The sequence below is a fragment of the Ipomoea nil genome, unplaced genomic scaffold (genome assembly GCF_001879475.1).
Source record: "Ipomoea nil cultivar Tokyo-kokei standard unplaced genomic scaffold, Asagao_1.1 scaffold1262, whole genome shotgun sequence".
Lineage (NCBI taxonomy): Eukaryota > Viridiplantae > Streptophyta > Magnoliopsida > Solanales > Convolvulaceae > Ipomoea > Ipomoea nil.
Window position 1 is genome coordinate 709,286 of NW_017617690.1, and position 18,250 is coordinate 727,535.

An 18,250-nucleotide genomic window follows, 5' to 3' on the forward strand; every position below is an offset into this window, starting at 1 on the left:
CTTCTTCACCTGGAAACTTGCCAAAACTCAAAATTCTTAAGCTATTTTCCAACAACCTAACAACTGATCATCCTCAATTTAGCCTTATCACATTATTGGCAAACTGTATGTAATGTAGATATATCCAAGAGTGAATTACACATGATCATCTAATTAAGCCTTTAAATGTAATCATATCGGCAACCTCTACACCACTCTCCAAATTTTTTGTGTAGCAAATTGTAACATTAGGGGACGAAGATTGGCAATCTAAGCAGCTTATACATACGAGTTGTATTTATAGGATTTTTGCCTACATCCATTCTTGGAAGCTCTTCAGAGTCTTCAGCGTTCAGCATACCAGACAACAGTATAGTTTAATATTAGGATCATTTTCAGATGTGATTTGTGAACTACAATACAGAATTTGTTTGTGGTAGAAATATAAAAATTTTCAGATTGTTTAGGGAACATTTCTTCCCGGCCTGGGATTCATCTTTCTGTATGAAATTAAAACGAAATCACTGTCTTCCCTCCAAAATAAAACTCTTCAAGAAATTAAACATTTCCGGCCACAAACTAGTAGTTGAATTACTTAAACTTAACTGTATATACATAAAGAAAAGATGTATACCTTTAGCTGGGACCTTAGATGAGACTTCATCTTCAACTCTTTTTTCATCAGTTCCAATAGCGATCTCCTTCGTTTCCGCCATTTCTGACCTTTAGGAAACCAAAAGAAAAAGAAATCTACATGAAATTGGAAGGACAAGTTAGTTAGTTATTGAAATCTACTAAAAACTGAAATCACCTGCCACTACTGGAAATTCTGAAATTTCCGACCACCTGAAAGTGATCTTAAATCAAGTTGAAAGTCTTGTTCCGACCACTTTTGGTATCCGGAAAAACCTTTGTTGCTATTTCCGACCACTTTTTGCACTTTTTGGTATCAACTTAATTTAAGATCATTTTCAGGTGGTCGGAAATTTCAGAATTTCCAGTAGTGTGCACAATTATGAAGTGCAATGAAGATCAGGCGGAAAAAAATTTTTGAGAGAGAAAGAAAGACAAAGTATCATACTTGTATAATTAGAAATGGAGTTACAATTTTGTGAATAAAATAATAATTATTATTATTTAAAAAATTGACGTAACATTTTTTTTTGGTAGCGGTGAGCAATTAAGTTACTTTTAAAGCGCCCAAGATCTGATAGTCAAGTAGCATAATAAGAAATGACAGGAAATGCATTGTTTCATGTGAGACTTAAACCACCATTTTAATGTCATAAAATATTTCTTAAGGTGTGTTTGAGAAGATGGATATATTAGTATTAACGTGACATTTAAATTTGATTTTTGGAAAAGATTATAATCCTTCATAACAAACCATCAATTCTAGAAATAACAACAGCGATTAGTGGTAACTTCAGTCATGATCGCAAGAGATTCACACGTGTAACCACAAGGTCACAAGATTGAATCTTTTCCCCGTTGGTTTGACCGGTCAGCTATATACGGGTAACTTAAGTTGGTTTACTTCCTTATGGATATTTGCCTGCTAGGATTACAAGGCGGAGTTTACTCACACCTCACACTCAAAAGGGTTTCCATCATCATTGGAAAAAAAAAAAAAAACAACGGTTACAAAGTTAATTTCGGTGAAAAGCGATTACGTAGTTAATTGAAATTGGACCCTACAGATATTTGTACCATAAAATGACTACTCAAAATGCTAGCAATTAGTTAGCTAATATTTCCTACATATGTTTTACCCCCAACTAATTAATAATTTAAAATGTTAATGAATATCCATTGTATTTATGTGGAAAACTATCTTATGTGAGACAAATATTAAATTTTTTAATACTTGTTAGAAAAATATAATACTTTTTATTGGTTGATAAGTATTAAATTTTCACTACTTCAATTTATTCATACAATTCAAGAAGCAAGTTATATTTAATTTATTGACTACTAAATAAATATTACATTATCGTCACACTAACATTTTGTACTGTTGGATAGCACATGGAATGAATATATCGAAACACATTTTTTGCTTGTTTTATTTAGAACACTTATCATGCTTTATTGCTTTTATGAACCACTGAATATTTCTTAATCATGATTTAACATATGATATTACTTGAACAATTGTTGGGACATGCAGTAATACCGTAAAATAAGTCCCCACTAACATAAAATGGATTAAATTGATATTCAAAATGATCTGTTATTCTATTAAGCACTATATATAATAATTCAAGTATTAGTGAAATAATGCAATTTTCACTGAAAATTGATGAAGATTGTTTCTCTTATGAAGAAATTCATCTGTTGCATGATCATTTATTTCTATGCCATTTGAAGTATAATTTTTGTAACTTTTAGCATATGAAAATTATCCTGTTTCAATTAGTAAGTTTAGGTAGATAAAATTTGTAACTTTGTAATAATTTCATGAACGTCATATATTAGCTACCCAATTGAAATTAACTATAAAATTTATCAATAATATAATAATGTTTTATAAAACTGCAAACTAAAGTACCTTTGTCCATTAATAAGGTTCAATACTGATTTTTGTTGGAAATTTATATAGTAATGGAGATTAATGGTTCAGATGGACTACCATAAAAGCTTAAATAATATTTGGAGTAGTGGAGTTATAAAATATTATTTTAATTTGGTAGAAAGTTAATTGGAGAATGGGTTTGCTGGAAGGCTTTGTCTATTCCCCAACATTGGGGGATTATTCCCCAATATAGGGGAATTGTTTGTTTCATTTGAAAAATGATTACACAGCACATGAGCTTCCAATTTTCCCAAACTTATATGCAAAAGTGTGCTAGGAAATTATAATATATATATATATATATATATATATATATATATATATATATATATATATATATATATATATATATATATATATATATATATATATATATATATATATATATATTTGCACAGTTATTTGCATGCAGTTCACAAACCTTACAAAGATTCATAATTAGATATATATTCATGTTGAACATGATTTATGTAATTAATATTCTCCTAGGATAAATATATCATTTAAGATATATCTAATGGAAGTTAGTTTTGAAACTGGTATAACCACTTGCATGTAACCTTCCCCAATCAGTTAGATTTTTATCTATATATATTAAGGGGAGACATTTGAAAGATGAGAGGCATTTTGATTAGGCAATTTTTGATAGAGGCAATAAAATTGCAGTACACTGAGATATTTCACAGTTCTACAATTCAACAGGAAATTTTCAAACAAAGAAACTTGAGAATTTCATTCATCTTCTTGTATCCAATAAGATTAAATCTTGAACCTTGTTGCTTTTATAGAGGGAGATTTAAAGCTTATAGGAAAGTGATTACACGCATGAAGATATCAAATGATCCAGTTTTGTTCCCTGATGTTTTTTGTAATTTTGTTGTATTTTAAATGTATTACAGAATACAAGCTTTTTTTTTCTAACAATCTATAAGCTTTAAATTTTCTAAACATATGATCATTGGTCTTGTCTTGAAAGTTTTGAAGACAAGATGTAAGGTGTGAAAGAACAATTCCCTATCACGGAAATATTTCGAAATGAGAATTTCGAATTTGGTGGTAAGGATGACAGCAATCACTTTCACTCTATTGTACAAGAAGATTTTCATGCGATTTTTGCATGGTGTTTATGGCATGTTGATTTAAATGCATGATGTGCAGTCTGCTTTCAACTTCACACAAAGTCATGGGGTATTAGATTATGCCAAGATGATTAGTGAGATGTGTAAAATGATTTTATTTGTATAAATCATTTTGTTAGCATGTTTTATTTGGAACAAGAAGATATGTTCTCTCCACGGTGGGGCGAGTGGTTTTCGTGCATCAAAGGACGGAAGAGATGGATTATCAAGGCAGATACAAGTTACAGGATGAGATCGGTACAATACCTTTTATATATTTGTCTCGGCCTCGGCAGGTACGTAAGTTTTATTTTTTTATTGGCTAAGTTCTGGATTATGTCTAGAAGTTTTGCATGTGATTCTTTTGAGTTTTGCATAGCCTGCTAATACAAGGATATGTGTATGCATGTGTATAAATATTTTTATATCGGTTGCATGCATAGTACACAAGATACATATATAATATGTTGGATGTTGAGGTGCTGTAAATCTGCCAAATTTGGTTTAATTTGGTGATATCAATTTTCTGTTTCCTTTTACTTGGTTACAGAATTGTGGAATTATTTTATAATATCTGCATGAATTTATTGATCATTTTAGCACAATAGAAATTTTATCCTTGTGAAAGTCTGAAATATTTTATTATATTTCTAATTAAGGCAGAAAGTCTTTGAAATATTCTGTTAAATTTATGATAAAGACAGAAATGCCTTGAAATATTTTGGTATATTTTCTGACCAAGGCAGGTAGAAAGTTTTATGCATGAAGTATGCATAATGAAATTCATAAAATTTATGAATGTCTTTAACACAAAGTTTCTCATTGTAAGTGTAAAATTATTTATACACGTTGAAAACCTTATTGGCTATTTTATTTAGTATAATTGTTGTTAATTTTAATTAAGTAGTGTTAGTGTTAATTCTTATTTGGATCACTTGATATCTATCAAAGTAATTGAGTGGATGATATGAATTGTCAAATGAAAAGAAGAGTCATCAGCAGTGCACAAATAAAGGCTTCTAACAAAAACATGTGGCCTGGAATAATTGAAGGAGTGAGATGCTGACTTTAAGGATCATGGTATTTCATACACACTACTATAAAAGGAAGCTGTTCGAAAGAAGAAGATTGCTGATTTGGAGATCACAATTCTGAGTGCACATTTTTATTACAAAGCTTCCTGATTTAATCTGCTATGTTATTTAATTGTTAAGAATATTTAATCTGCAATACATGACCTGTACGTGGTACTGCTGAAGCATCTTGTGAAGATTGTTCAGGCATTCGTGTGTCAGTCCTGGATAGGTGTTAGAAAGAGTGGTAGTGGTAAAGGCTGGAGGCCATATGTAATTACATCTTGTAATACTCCTTTTGGTGAACATCTATAGTGGATTGGGCAGACGTGGAGTGCCCTGCAGACGTAGGAGAAGGAGCTCCGAACTGCGTAACAATTCTTCTGTGTTTTTACTTTATTTTATGCTTTCCTTCTCATTATTTATATTTGTTTAATCAAGTTTATTTAATGAACGTAACTGGTGCATAACTTAGAAAACAAGTAAAAATACATTACTTTTTTATTTCAAGTCTCACGATGTAATTTCAATTGGTATCAGAGCCTGTATACTTAATTTATTAGTCTATCGATCTGGCAATTCCGTGGCCTCTTGAATTCATCTCTTCAGCGGCTTTTATTATTTATCTGTTTATTGCTTATTTGTTTGATCTCACGGGGTGTTAAGTGTTACAGAATGGATCAAACTAAAGTCCTTCCCCAGTTAACCGGCGACAACTACGCCTATTGGAAGGCTCTCACTCGTACGCATCTAAAAGCTCAAGGTGAAGCCGTGTAGCGGTCTGTGGTGTCAGGTTGGAAACATCCCACCAAATCCCGTTCCAGCACTGACGAAACAGAAGTAGCGAAGCCTGAGACTGAGTGGACTCAAATAGAGATAACTAACGCTGGAAACAATGATAAGGCTTTAGACACAATTTATTCTCTTATGCATGAAAGTCAGTTTTCAATTGTTGCAGGTATTCCTTCAGCTAAAGGTGCTTGGGAAGCTCTTGAGTCAACTTACGAAGGAACTACATCGGTGAAACAATCAAAGATGCAACTGGTCCAGTCAGACTTCGAAGAGCTTCGAATGAACGAGGATGAGACAATCATTGACTTTCACACACGCGTACAGGAACTAGCGAATCGTGCAATGGTTCTTGATGAACCATTCTCGCAAGCAAAGCTTGTTAAGAAAATACTGAGATCTTTACCTCCCAGGTTTCGAATGAAAGTCACAGCCATCCAAGAACATGATGGCTGGGAAAATAAAACAGTTACTCAGTTAATAGGAAATCTTAAAACATATGAAATGGAAATCTTAACTGATCACACAAAAAACAAAAAAATGTTGCTTTTGCCGCTGAAGAAAATAATGTTGTATCTGATTCAGACGAAACTAGTGATGATACAGTTGTGTTTTTGACTAAACAGTTTTCTAAAATTCTGAAACATGTTTCAAAAAATTCGCGCAAGAGAAATCCACAAACAGAAGCAACGTCGTCCAAAACTGGCCCTAGGACAGGCTCGTCAAACTTCAACCAGTCTATCTCACGTCCAGTGCAGTCCAAAGAAAAACCTAACAATAAAAGGATCAAGTGCTATGAATGTGAGGGCTTTGGACATGTACAAGTGGAGTGTGCCACCTATCTTAGACGCAAAAAGTCTATGTCAGCCATTACTTGGAGTGACAACGAACCTGACACTGAAATAACTGGATCTGATATAGAAGAAGTCTCCGGTAATTTTGTTGCTTTTACTACACGTGTTGCTGGATGTTCAGAACTTGAAGAAGGAGCTGACTCAGAGGGTGGTGAATATGTCTCAGCGGAAGATTTAGAATTAAATGCTTTATCTTTTGAAATTGAGTTTAATAAGTTGTACCCCAAATGGGAAGCCCTACGAAAAGCAAATCGTAGACTAGCTAGTGAGATAGAGATTGTAACAAATGCTAGCAAAGTATATCAAACTCAAATAGCGGATAGGAATGTACTGCTTAAAGAGGCCAGGCAGCTAACCGAGAAGAAAAACTACAAAACGAAGTACAGACTGGGAATGTACTCCTTGAGGAAGCGGTCGACCGAGAAGAGAAACTGCAACAAGAAGTACAGACCTTGAAACAGGAGCTACGCACCTACAAACGACAAATTCAAATGATGGACACTACTTCAACACTTGACAAAATCCTTGATTCTGGAAGAAAAACTTCTGCGAAATTCGGTTTGGGCTTCACCGGAAGCAACTCAAAAGAGAAAACAGTCTTTGTCAAGGCGTCTGGACCTGATCCAGAGGGTGTCCTTGAATCCAGCACAATGAAACGCACCCATGGTATAGTAAGACCAAATAAACTACATTATAAACTTTATAACCCCGTATGTCATTATTGCAGGTTATGAGGGCATACCAGACCTGAATGCTACTACTTTTACAAGGACCAAAGAATTAAGAAGTTCAGGCACAAGAAAATTCAGCCCTTTACGAAACAAATTTGGGTTAAAAAGACTGACTATATCTCGTTTGTTTTGTTTCACTCTAAAAGTGCAGGAAGAGAAGAGAAATGGTACCTTGACAGCGAGGGTTCCCGTCACATGACAGGAAATGCAAAATTTCTAAGCAACGTAAATGCAAGTAAAGGTGAAGTTACCTTTGGTGACGGTATTAAAGGTCATGTCACTGGCATAGGCACGCTAAATGTAGCTGGCATGCCAAAGCTAGAAAAAGTATTGCTAGTCAGTGGACTTCACGCTAATCTCATTAGTATAAGTCAACTATGTGACCAAAACTGGAACGTATGCTTCACCAAAAATAACTGCAGTGTCCTGGACAAAACAAATCAATGCGTTATGGAAGGTAAAAGGTCAACTGACAATTGCTATATTCTAACTAACATATCTTCTGTTGCAGGACCAGCATGAATGAAGCCGAGCTATGGCATCTAAACAAAAAAAATAAAAAAAAATGGGTCATCTAAGCTATAGACTCCTTGATAAACTTATAAAAGTAGAAGGTGTTCGTGGTTTACTCAAGATGAAAGTCGAGTCGACTATCTGCGGTGCTTGCCAAGCTGGGAAACTGACCAAATCATTTCATCCAACTCAACATACCATAAACACGAGTATTAAGCGCCAAAGGATTACCTCAAAAGTTCTAGGCAGATGTTGTAAACACTTCATGTCACATCATCAACTGCGTCTATCTTCAACACAAACTCCATACGAATTATGGAAAGGTAAGAAGTCAAACGTTACATATTTTCATATTTTTGGCTCACGATGTTTTATTTTGAAGGATAGAAATACTGTTGCCAAATTTGAACCAAAAAGCGACGACGGGATCTTTTCCGGTTATTCAATGAACAGCAGTGCATATCGTGTATACAACAAAGTGACCAAGACCAACATGGACTCTACAAATGTTGTAATTGATGATCAATCGAACGATAGTGGTATTCACAACCTGAGTCAGTGACAGAATCTGAAACTCCTGATCCTGAAACTCCTGAACCAGATCAGAGTCACCTACGCCATCACCAACGCCATCTGAACCTGTCCCAGAACCAGAATCAGAATCTGACACTGATCAAGACGACATTGACATCCCAACACGCGTCCACAATAGATCATCCATCTTCAAAATTAGTTTTGTCATCATCTTTGGTGATAAGGTCTACAGGTTCATTACTCTCTAATTCCTTTTGTTAATTCCTTGAATGTTTTTAGGGTGTTATTGTCTAATGTGTCTTGTGAAATACCTGCAAATATTCCTATGTCTAAAGCTAAGTTTTTATGTGTTCATATGTCTAAAGCTAAGTTTTTATGTGTTCATTTACCTAATTTGGTACCCTCCACTTCAATATCCTTGCATTTATCAAATCTTGACATTTCTTCATCTTTGCCAGTATAATATTCTGCATCTGTGATAGGATCTATTTTAAGATCAGGGAAATTATCTTTTGAATTAATGGTTCTGTTCCTACATGCTCTCACACTGCATATATGTTTTATTTGGAGTGTGTATATGATTGATTTTCCCTCTATTTTATCTTTTTTTTTTTCTTGCAATTAGTCCTTTTTGTTGCCTACTACTCTATGTGTTTACTAAACTGCGGGTTAATTATTTGCGTTTTGTTCTTGACTGTTTTCTATGTGTTTACAAAATGTTCTACTTGGGTTGTTTTGAGTGCTTTTAAACTGATAAACCTATTTTTGCATAGGTTATTTTATTGGTGTTTCTTGTGTTGAATCTTTGAATTCTCTATGGTTACTTGAATGAAAATTTGATGCAATTTGTTTAATATTTGTATTCTCCTGTGTTACTATGCGAATGTGTTTTTGTTGGTCCGGTCATGATCGTATCTGTGTTTGCTTGAGTACTTATTGTGCTAAACTGTTATGAATTCTTGCCTGAAGTTGATTTATATGAATCTGTGCCTGATTTTAATCTATTTGAATCTCTGGCTGAATATGCTTTTCATAACCGTGCTTGTTTTGTTTGTGTGTTTTACCGTGCTATCTGGTATGAATCTGTGCTTGACTTTGCTTTATATGAATCTGTGCGTAAATGTGCTTTACCTGAATGTGCTTACTGTCTTATTTACCAATCTGTCCTTTTGAGTGACCCAATTGTGTGCTTTTTGTGTTATTTGCTACGAATTTGTGCTCGAATACGCTTGTTACTTGGTATGTTTTATCTACTTAATCTGCTCCAACTTGACTTGTGCGTATATGTTATTTGTTAAAATTGCTTTGATAAAATTGTTCGAATTTTTGTTTGGTATGTTCTGGTTGTTTTTGTTGGAATAAAGGGGTAAGTAAGAAGGGGGGAGTAGTAGTTAATATGGTTTAGGTATTGGCTTGACTATGACTGCTGCATATGGTATTCTTTTTGGTACTACTACTCTTATGGTAATCTTCTTTTGGTAAATCTCTTGCTATTATATCTGTCTCCGATTATGAAGTTTATGGTTATTCATCTCTGGCCAAATATAAAGCCTTTATTTGGCTATATGATGCATTGGATTCTCTTACTGGAATTTCTCAGATTTTGGATTATCTCGTTTGGTTATAGTTTTATTTGGCTCATCATAAACTCTGGGGTCTCATTTTATAATCATCACCTTATTTGGATTATTCTTAGATTATCTACTTGATGAGATTATTTTGGATGGGATTGCTTATAAGGCTTTATCTTCTTGGTGTTTGATATTTGATTCTGATCAATATGATGCAAGATTGGATATGAAAAAAATTATACGTGGGTGTAAACCAGAAAGTAAATATGAGGGCTGATACTGGCGCTACTACCAATGGAACTGATGATACTGACAACGACTCAGTTTCGGGCACCCCGTCTGCACGCTGAAACTAATCCACTATGCTGATGTTCACCATTCCTTGCTTTGTCATTTATTTGGCAAAAGGGGGGAATTTTTGGAGTAAGGGGGAGTATTCTTGGAGTATGATGGTATGATGGTATAGTTGTGGCTTTGGAAGCTTTGAAGGTAATCTGGTATATCTTTTGGAAGTTTTTGTTAAGGTATATTGTTGGTATAAGCTTTGAAGGTAATCTGGTATATCTTTTGGAAGTTTTTGTTAAGGTATATTGTTGGTAAACTTTTATGGAAATAATAGGATTATTATGTTAGGGGGAGTAGTAGTCCTTGATGACATTTGTATGGTACGTTTTCTTTTTGGCTACTACTCGCATGAACAAGTTGAATTATGATATGATCTGCTACTTATTCGCTCCTACTGTGTATGGTTCACTCGTGATTATGTTTGGAGGCTTGAAGAAGTTTAATCAGGTATATCATTGACAAGTGGTCCAAAAAGGAATTAAGATGTTTGTTTATTATTATTTTTCATTATGTCACCATGTCTTGTTCAGTACCTATACTAAGGGCTCTAAATAAAAACTAAATTGGTTATGTTTCAATTTTTGCCCAAAGTATTTGATACTTAAGTTTTACCAAATAAAATGGCAAAGGGGGAGATTGTAAGTGTAAAATTATTTATACACGTTGAAAACCTTATTGGCTATTTTATTTAGTATAATTGCTGTTAGTTTTAATTAAGTAGTGTTAGTGTTAATTCTTATTTGGATCACTTGATATCTATCAAAGTAATTGAGTGGATGATATGAATTGTCAAATGAAAAGAAGAGTCATCAGCAGTGCACAAATAAAGGCTTCTAACAAAAACGTGTGGCCTGGAATAATTGAAGGAGTGAGATGCTGACTTTAAGGATCATGGTATTTCATACACACTACTATAAAAGGAAGCTGTTCGAAAGAAGAAGATTGCTGATTTGGAGATCACAATTCTGAGTGCACATTTTTATTACAAAGCTTCCTGATTTAATCTGCTATGTTATTTAATTGTTAAGAATATTTAATCTGCAATACATGACCTGTACGTGGTACTGCTGAAGCATCTTGTGAAGATTGTTCAGGCATTCGTGTGTCAGTCCTGGATAGGTGTTAGAAAGAGTGGTAGTGGTAAAGGCTGGAGGCCATATGTAATTACCTCTTGTAATACTCCTTTTGGTGAACATCTATAGTGGATTGGGCAGACGTGGAGTGCCCCGCAGACGTAGGAGAAGGAGCTCCGAACTGCGTAACAATTCTTCTGAGTTTTTACTTTATTTTATGCTTTCCGTCTCATTATTTATATTTGCTTAATCAAGTCTAATTAATGAACGTAACTGGTGCATAACTTAGAGAACAAGTAAAAATACATTACTTTTTGATTTCAAGTCTCACGGTGTAATTTCACTCATATTGAAAATGTGTTAAAATTCTTAAAGCCAAAAAGTTTACTAGTTTATCTAGTATGCTAATTAGCAGTGAAAAGAATTTCAAATTTAAATCATGGATTATGATTTAAGTTAGTATGATTCTTCAGTTTAGAAAAAACATGAAAAGTTAAAAGCTTAAAATCAAAATGATTTATTTTCCAAAGTTGATGTTCTCTGAATGGAGGAGGTTTATTCTCCAAAGTTGATGATGTCTCAAATGGAGGAGGTTGAATTTTGATTTTAGGGAAAATCACTAACGGTTAATTATTTATACATGGTGATTGAAAATTCTTGGTTATAGAATCAACAGGAAATAAATATTTATTGACTAGGAACCTATAAAAGGGGTTCCAGTATAATCAATTAAATATTTTATTTCACCCGTTCATTAATAGAATATTAAAATTCTATCTATTATCATGTTCAGTTGGCTAAGTGGATGAGATTAAAAGAAATTTTGATATACTTGAATAAAACCATTAATTATGGTTTAGTATATTTAATAGAAATTTCCATCCTGGAAAAGATATTCTAATGCCAGTTGAATGTCTAATCATGAAACTTGTTCCTCAATTAGTAGATGAATATTTCTGCTTGGAGGATGTGTTGTTTTATGGGTTTCTAAAAGCAAAGTTGTCTTTTCAACAACGGCATCTGAATTTCTTATGTTGGCTTTGACATGCAAGAAATTGATTGGCTGAGGAATTTAATTATTTAGATTCCGATTTGGCCAAAAACCGATGTCACCAGTTTAGTAAATTATGGCAGCGCTACTACACTGGCCATATCATATAAACAAGTGTTTATAATGGCAAGTGAAGACACATAGGCTTGACTATGCATTGTTGTAGGGATGAGTTTTTTACTCTTAACTGATCTTTTGAAAAAATGCAAGATGCCGTGCATGATATAAAAGATTAGCCTCTGTGAGCATGAAGTGTGGCCGCTTCAAACTATTTATTATCATAAAAGATAGATTTGTAGCATGAAGTGTGACCTTAAATAGCATCAGTAGACCAAATTATTGTTGTTAATAGATTTGTAGATATTATTATTGTGTTTAACAATTTACAAATGCATTAATATATGTTTAAACTATTCAAATTATTTTAGTATACGCTTATTAACTTTTTTATATTAATTTTTATTTCAATTTAAAACTTTTCAAATTTGGCAGACCCTTGCCAAAGCTCGCACCTAAGGCGAGGCGGGGCAGACCGAGCTCTTTTAAGCCCGTATTTTGCCGGGCTTTTTAGCCCGCCCCACCGGCCCATTTCGATAGCTCTAATCAGTAGACCATGCTATTCAACCTCTGCTAAAATTTATCTTTTATAGAGTATCAGTGGACCTTAAATAACATGGAAATGAAATGTGAAAATGTAGGCAAAGTACTATTTTGTTTAAACTCCCAAGAACAAATATTTTAAAATTTTAAATTATCAAATAAGATCCTACTGAAGATTACCTCTCAAGTTACAATTTACAATCTACTAGAAATCATATGTTTATGAATCTGTACATAAAGAAGAAAAATAGCAAATTGATTCAATAGATACAAGAAATCCCAATACAGGAAGCTACTCAAACAATCATACAGTGGAACTTTGCATCATGGCAGCAGCACCGCGGGTGCCTCATAGGGGGTGAAAACCTCCATTGATCGGGGATCTGATCTATGTTCCATAGCAGTGGTCTTTGCTGGCTTTCTTCCGCTTTTTCCAAAGTTCTGTCATGAGTTGCTTTCTAATACGCCTTTTAGAAGATTGGATCTTTCCGTTGATGCGCTCTGCCTGACTCGTGTTTGAGGCGTTTCTATCTGAGGCGGAGGATCGGGGGAGAAACAAACCACGATTACTGTCAAGTTGTCACAAGTGTTGCGCTTGAGGGCTTCTCTAACTAGCTCTCTTGAACACCTCTCGGGGTCGTTGTGCATCATCAATTCCTTCCTGGCCATTGTCACAGCACACTGGCTACTCATCACATCCCAAAGACCATCGCACCCCATGATTAGGAACTCATCGTCATCTGTTAATATAATCTCTTGCAACTCCGGCTCTGCACTCAAGGGGCAGGCGGAGCCCTTTGGAGCCTTCATATGCCAGTCTCCCAAGGCCCGTGCTACAGATAGTTGGCCGTTTAAGTATCCATTATAGATGACACCTCCGAGTTTTTCAATCCTGTGTCTCTCAGACTTGCTATCTGGTTTATGATCCTTGGATAGCTCAATGGCTCTCCCTCGTTTCCCCAAAACAGCACGACAATCCCCAGCATTCGCAATTATCAATTTTCTGTAACGAGTAGTATACTATTACAATTCTGCATAAATTTTCCTGATAGAAAAATGAAAAGTGCAACGGACTTCTAATTGCCAGGTCATCAGAAGATAGTCTATGGAGTAATAATAGGAGACAAACCTACCACACCATTTAACATGTTCAGACTTTGCATCATGGCAGAAGCAGCGCGGGCGCCTCCTAGGGGGTGAAAACTCCTCCATTAATTGGGGATCTGATGTGTGTTTCGTGACAGTGGCCTTTGCTGGCTTTCTTCTGCTTTTTCCAAAGTGCCGTTTGTCATGAGTTGCTTTCTAATACGCCTTTTAGAAGATTGGATCTTTCCGTTGATGCGCTCTGCCTGACTCGTGTTTGAGGCGTTTCTATCTGAGGCGGAGGATCGGGGGAGAAACAAACCACGATTACTGTCAAGTTGTCACAAGTGTTGCGCTTGAGGGCTTCCCTAACTAGCTCTCTTGAACACCTCTCGGGGTCATTGTGCATCATCAATTCCTTCCTGGCAATTGTCACAGCACACTGGCTACTCATCACATCCCAAAGGCCATCACACCCCATGATTAATTAGGAACTCATCGTCATCTGCCAATACAGGTAGAAAGCTCGGCTTTCCTTCTATCTCCTTGGTGTCAACACCGAAATCCTTGAAAACGAGATGAATTGAAAAAATTAGCCCTTGATGAAGAAATACAGGCTTACTTACCTATACAAGCAATAACTTCATGTAGTCTATCATATTATCAAAAAGGTATTGGCTCAGAATGAGTATCCACCAATTGCAAGGGACTTCATTACGCGGTGTTGCCCTTATGTTTTTGAGACATGCCAGCTTGTGATTTAGTCCCTCTATTTCATTTAAGCTGCAGCCATATCTATATAAATAAAATAGAAACGTTGTTAGAAGCTAGATGATACAAAAGCTACACACAGCAATTAAGTTTGGTAAAAGATGAGATGAGAATATATGTTGTGTAATGCAACAGCTTAGAATATTGTGTGTGTAAGCTACACACGTACTTCAATTGAGTGATGGTTTGGATGTCATTTGAAAAAGAAGAATAATATTATTCTATAAAACCATTTAAAATGTTAATAAACAGAGGATGAAAAAATATGGCAAACTTGCAATAAATTATTTCAAATGCTACAGTAAACCTATTCTTCTCTGTGTTAGCTCCTACAGTATTGCAAATATAAAACAAATTTGACCATTATTTCTCTGTTTTGCAGGGCCTCAACAAGGAGTTTGCGCATATAATATTTGTAAATGATTTATATAAATATATAATTGTTTTAAAAATATATATATAAATATATAATTATACAATAAACAAGATTCATGAATGCAGAGCAGAAGTGAGAGAAATGAGTGAAGTGCATAAACTTAATGATGAAGAAATGAATGTGTACAGGAAACAATATAATGATTCATACAGTGGAAGTTTGCATCGATCATATCTGGGCATGAAGTAGCAGCAGCACCGCCGGTGCCTTTAGTGGCAGTGGTCTTTGCCGCCTCCTCAAACAAAGATGGAGTGAGTGAGTTGTATGTAATACTACAGCTTTTAGAAGATTGGATTGGATTCTTCAATTCAATGGTAATTCACACCTCCCCTTCCCTTGCTGTTACTTAATTACTTCAACTTCCCCATCTATCTATCCCCTTGGAGTTACTCACTCAAACACTTCAACTACGTACAAACAAAGCTGCAGATGAGTTATTGCCTTCAACATACCTTCAGCCTTGACGAGGTAGGCATGCATCATCCCCACTCTACACAATAATCTGATCCTCTAGTTTACTGATTTCCCAATTTTCAAATCTTCAATTCAGGTCTCATCGTTCAATTATCAAGTCCTTCAAAGAGTAAATTGAATCAGGCAACACTTCTACTTTGCACCCTCTTAAATCAATCAATCTTAACTTATGCAAATTTCCAATCCCTTCAGGAAGTCTAGAAAGATATTCACATCTTTCAAGGTATAGACTTTTCAAGTTATCCAAAGAGCAAATTGAATCAGGTAACTCCTCAACTTTGCTATGACTTAAATCAATCTCGCTTAGGTGACGCAAATTTCCAATCCTTTCAGGAAGTCTAGAAAGACACTCACATCCTTTAAGGTCTAGAATTTCCAAGTTATCCAAAGAGCAAATTGAATCAGGTAACTCCTTAACCTTGCTGCGTCTTAAATAAATCTGTCTCAGGTGACGCAAATTTCCAATCCCTTCAGAAAGTCTAAAAAGACACTCACATCCATCAAGGTCTAGAATTTCCAAGTTATCCAAAGAGCAAATTGAATCAGGTAACTCCTCAACTTTGTTGTATCTTAAATAAATCGTGCTCAGGTGACACAAATTTCCAATCCCTTCAGGAAGTCTAGAAAGACACTTACATCCTTCAAGGTCTAGAATTTCCAAGTTATCCAAAGAGCAAATTGAATCAGGTAACTCCTCAACTTTGCTCCAACATATATCAATCTTCCTTAGGTGACGCAAATTTCCAATTCCTTCCGGAAGACTAGAGAGACAATAACATCTTCTAAGATCTAGAATTTCCAAGTTATCCAAAGAGCAAATTGAATCAGGTAACTCCTCAACTTTGCTCCCACTTAAATTAATCTCGCTCAGGTGACGCAAATTTCCAATCCCTTCAGGAAGTCTAAAAAGACACTCACATTCATCAAGGTCTAGAATTTCCAAGTTATCCAAAGAGCAAATTGAATCAGGTAACTCCTCAACTTTGCTCCTACTTATATCAATCTTCCTTAGGTGACGCAAATTTCCAATTCCTTCAGGAAGACTAGAGAGACAATAACATCGTCTAAGGTCTAGAATTTCCAAGTTATCCAAAGAGCAAATTGAATCGGGTAACTCCTCTATGTTGCTCCAACCTAAATTAATCTTTCTTAGGTGACGCAAATTTCCAATCCCTTCAGGAAGTCTAAAAAGACACTCACATCCTTTAAGCTTTAGAACTTTCAAGTTATCCAAAGAGCAAATTGAATCAGGTAACTCTTCAACCTTGCTGCGTCTTAAATCAATCTCGCTTAGGTGACACAAATTTCCAATCCCTTTAGGAAGTCTAGAAAGACACTCACAACTTGAAAGGTTTAGAATTTCCAAGTTATCTAAAGAGCAAATTGAATCAGGTAACTCCTCAACTTTGCTCCTACTTATATCAATCTTCCTTAGGTGACGCAAATTTCCAATTTCTTCAGGAAGACTAGAGAGACAATCACATCCTCTAAGGTCTAGAATTTCCAAGTTATCCAAAGAGCAAATTGAATCGGGTAACTCCTCAACTTTGCTCTCACTTAAATAAATCTTTCTTAGGTGACGCAAATTTTCAATCCCTTCAGGAAGACTAGAGAGATACACACATCCTTTAAGGTTTAGAATTTCCAAGTTATCCAAAGAGCAAATTGAATCAGGTAACTCCTCAACTTTGCTCCAACTTAAATAAATCTTGCTTAGGTGACGCAAATTTCCAATCCCTTCCGGAAGTCTAGAAAAATACTCACATCTTCGAAGTCTTAGAGTTTGCAAGTTATCCAAAGAGCAAATTGAATCAGGTAACTCCTCTATGTTGCTACAACTCAAATCAATGTATCTCAGTTGAAGCAAATCTCCAATTTCTTTTGGGAGTTTCTGCAACTTACAGCCACACAATCTCAATACTCTTACACATTTTAGACCATTGAACATTTTTGGAGTAAGTTGTTCTGGAGAAAGGTCTTCAGCAAAAAAGCTGCGAAGTTTTCCAAAGGCATCACAAATGGAATCAAGATCCGTAGGCCTTTCAATTTTCTGCCATGATAGGTGCCGTAAATTTTCAATCTTCACCTTATCCTCTTGCCGATCAACACTGTAGCATTCATTTTTGGTAAGAAACTCCGCAAAATCATGCACTATGTCATGCATTTTGCAAGATATAATGATGTTGGAATCCTCGTAATCTTTCTCAAAATCTTGGAACAAAGACCGCATTGCTAAATTCCCAAAAACCTCCCGGCCTTTTTGTTCCATCTGATTATGATCACTGCTGCTATTTGCTGTTGTGAGATAACCTTGTGCCATCCAAATTCTAATGAGGCTATCTACGTCTATTTCATAATCCTTGGGAAAGACAGCACAATATGAGAAACATCGCTTCATCTGTGGAGTTAGATCATGATAACTTAGATACAAATGAGGAAAGAGATCTGTTTCCATTTTCTCCATCTTCCAAAATTTATCATCCAGGTTAGATAAAACATATTGCCATTCCTTCTCAGTATGTTTGCTTTGTAGCAGGCTTCCCATGACCTTAACAGCAAGTGGCAGTCCTTTACACTTTTGAGCAATTTGCTTACCAATTTCTTTCAGTTTTCCCTATCCCTCCCGCGCCGACTATGGAAATGACGAGAGGGCCAGGGGGACCTTGAAGCAACTTGCTTA

The 18,250-nt window shown here is 35.2% G+C and overlaps 2 protein-coding genes and 2 long non-coding RNA genes across 4 annotated transcripts; 1 reads left to right on the forward strand and 3 right to left on the reverse strand.

Moving 5' to 3' along the window:
• Positions 1-13,023: 13,023 nt before the first annotated feature.
• LOC109184435 (probable protein phosphatase 2C 27) lies at positions 13,024-13,972 on the reverse strand. The gene is made up of 2 exons (XM_019334437.1): positions 13,940-13,972; positions 13,024-13,826 (listed from the first exon to the last, which is right to left on the reverse strand). The coding sequence occupies exons 1-2, from the start codon at positions 13,970-13,972 to the stop codon at positions 13,251-13,253; spliced, it is 609 nt and encodes a 202-aa protein (XP_019189982.1). The 3' UTR covers positions 13,024-13,250.
• A 102-nt stretch (positions 13,973-14,074) lies between these two features.
• LOC109184482 lies at positions 14,075-15,998 on the reverse strand. The gene is made up of 3 exons (XR_002054785.1): positions 15,247-15,998; positions 14,586-14,684; positions 14,075-14,455 (listed from the first exon to the last, which is right to left on the reverse strand). It is a non-coding gene; the product is annotated as an uncharacterized LOC109184482 (long non-coding RNA).
• Positions 15,834-16,456, forward strand: LOC109184479. Its single transcript, XR_002054783.1, has 3 exons — positions 15,834-15,877; positions 16,160-16,300; positions 16,442-16,456. It is a non-coding gene; the product is annotated as an uncharacterized LOC109184479 (long non-coding RNA).
• A 404-nt stretch (positions 16,457-16,860) lies between these two features.
• LOC109184436 (putative disease resistance protein RGA1) lies at positions 16,861-18,115 on the reverse strand. The gene is made up of 2 exons (XM_019334438.1): positions 16,987-18,115; positions 16,861-16,895 (listed from the first exon to the last, which is right to left on the reverse strand). Exons 1-2 carry the CDS (start codon positions 18,113-18,115, stop codon positions 16,861-16,863), a joined length of 1,164 nt encoding a protein of 387 aa, XP_019189983.1.
• Positions 18,116-18,250: the final 135 nt, after the last annotated feature.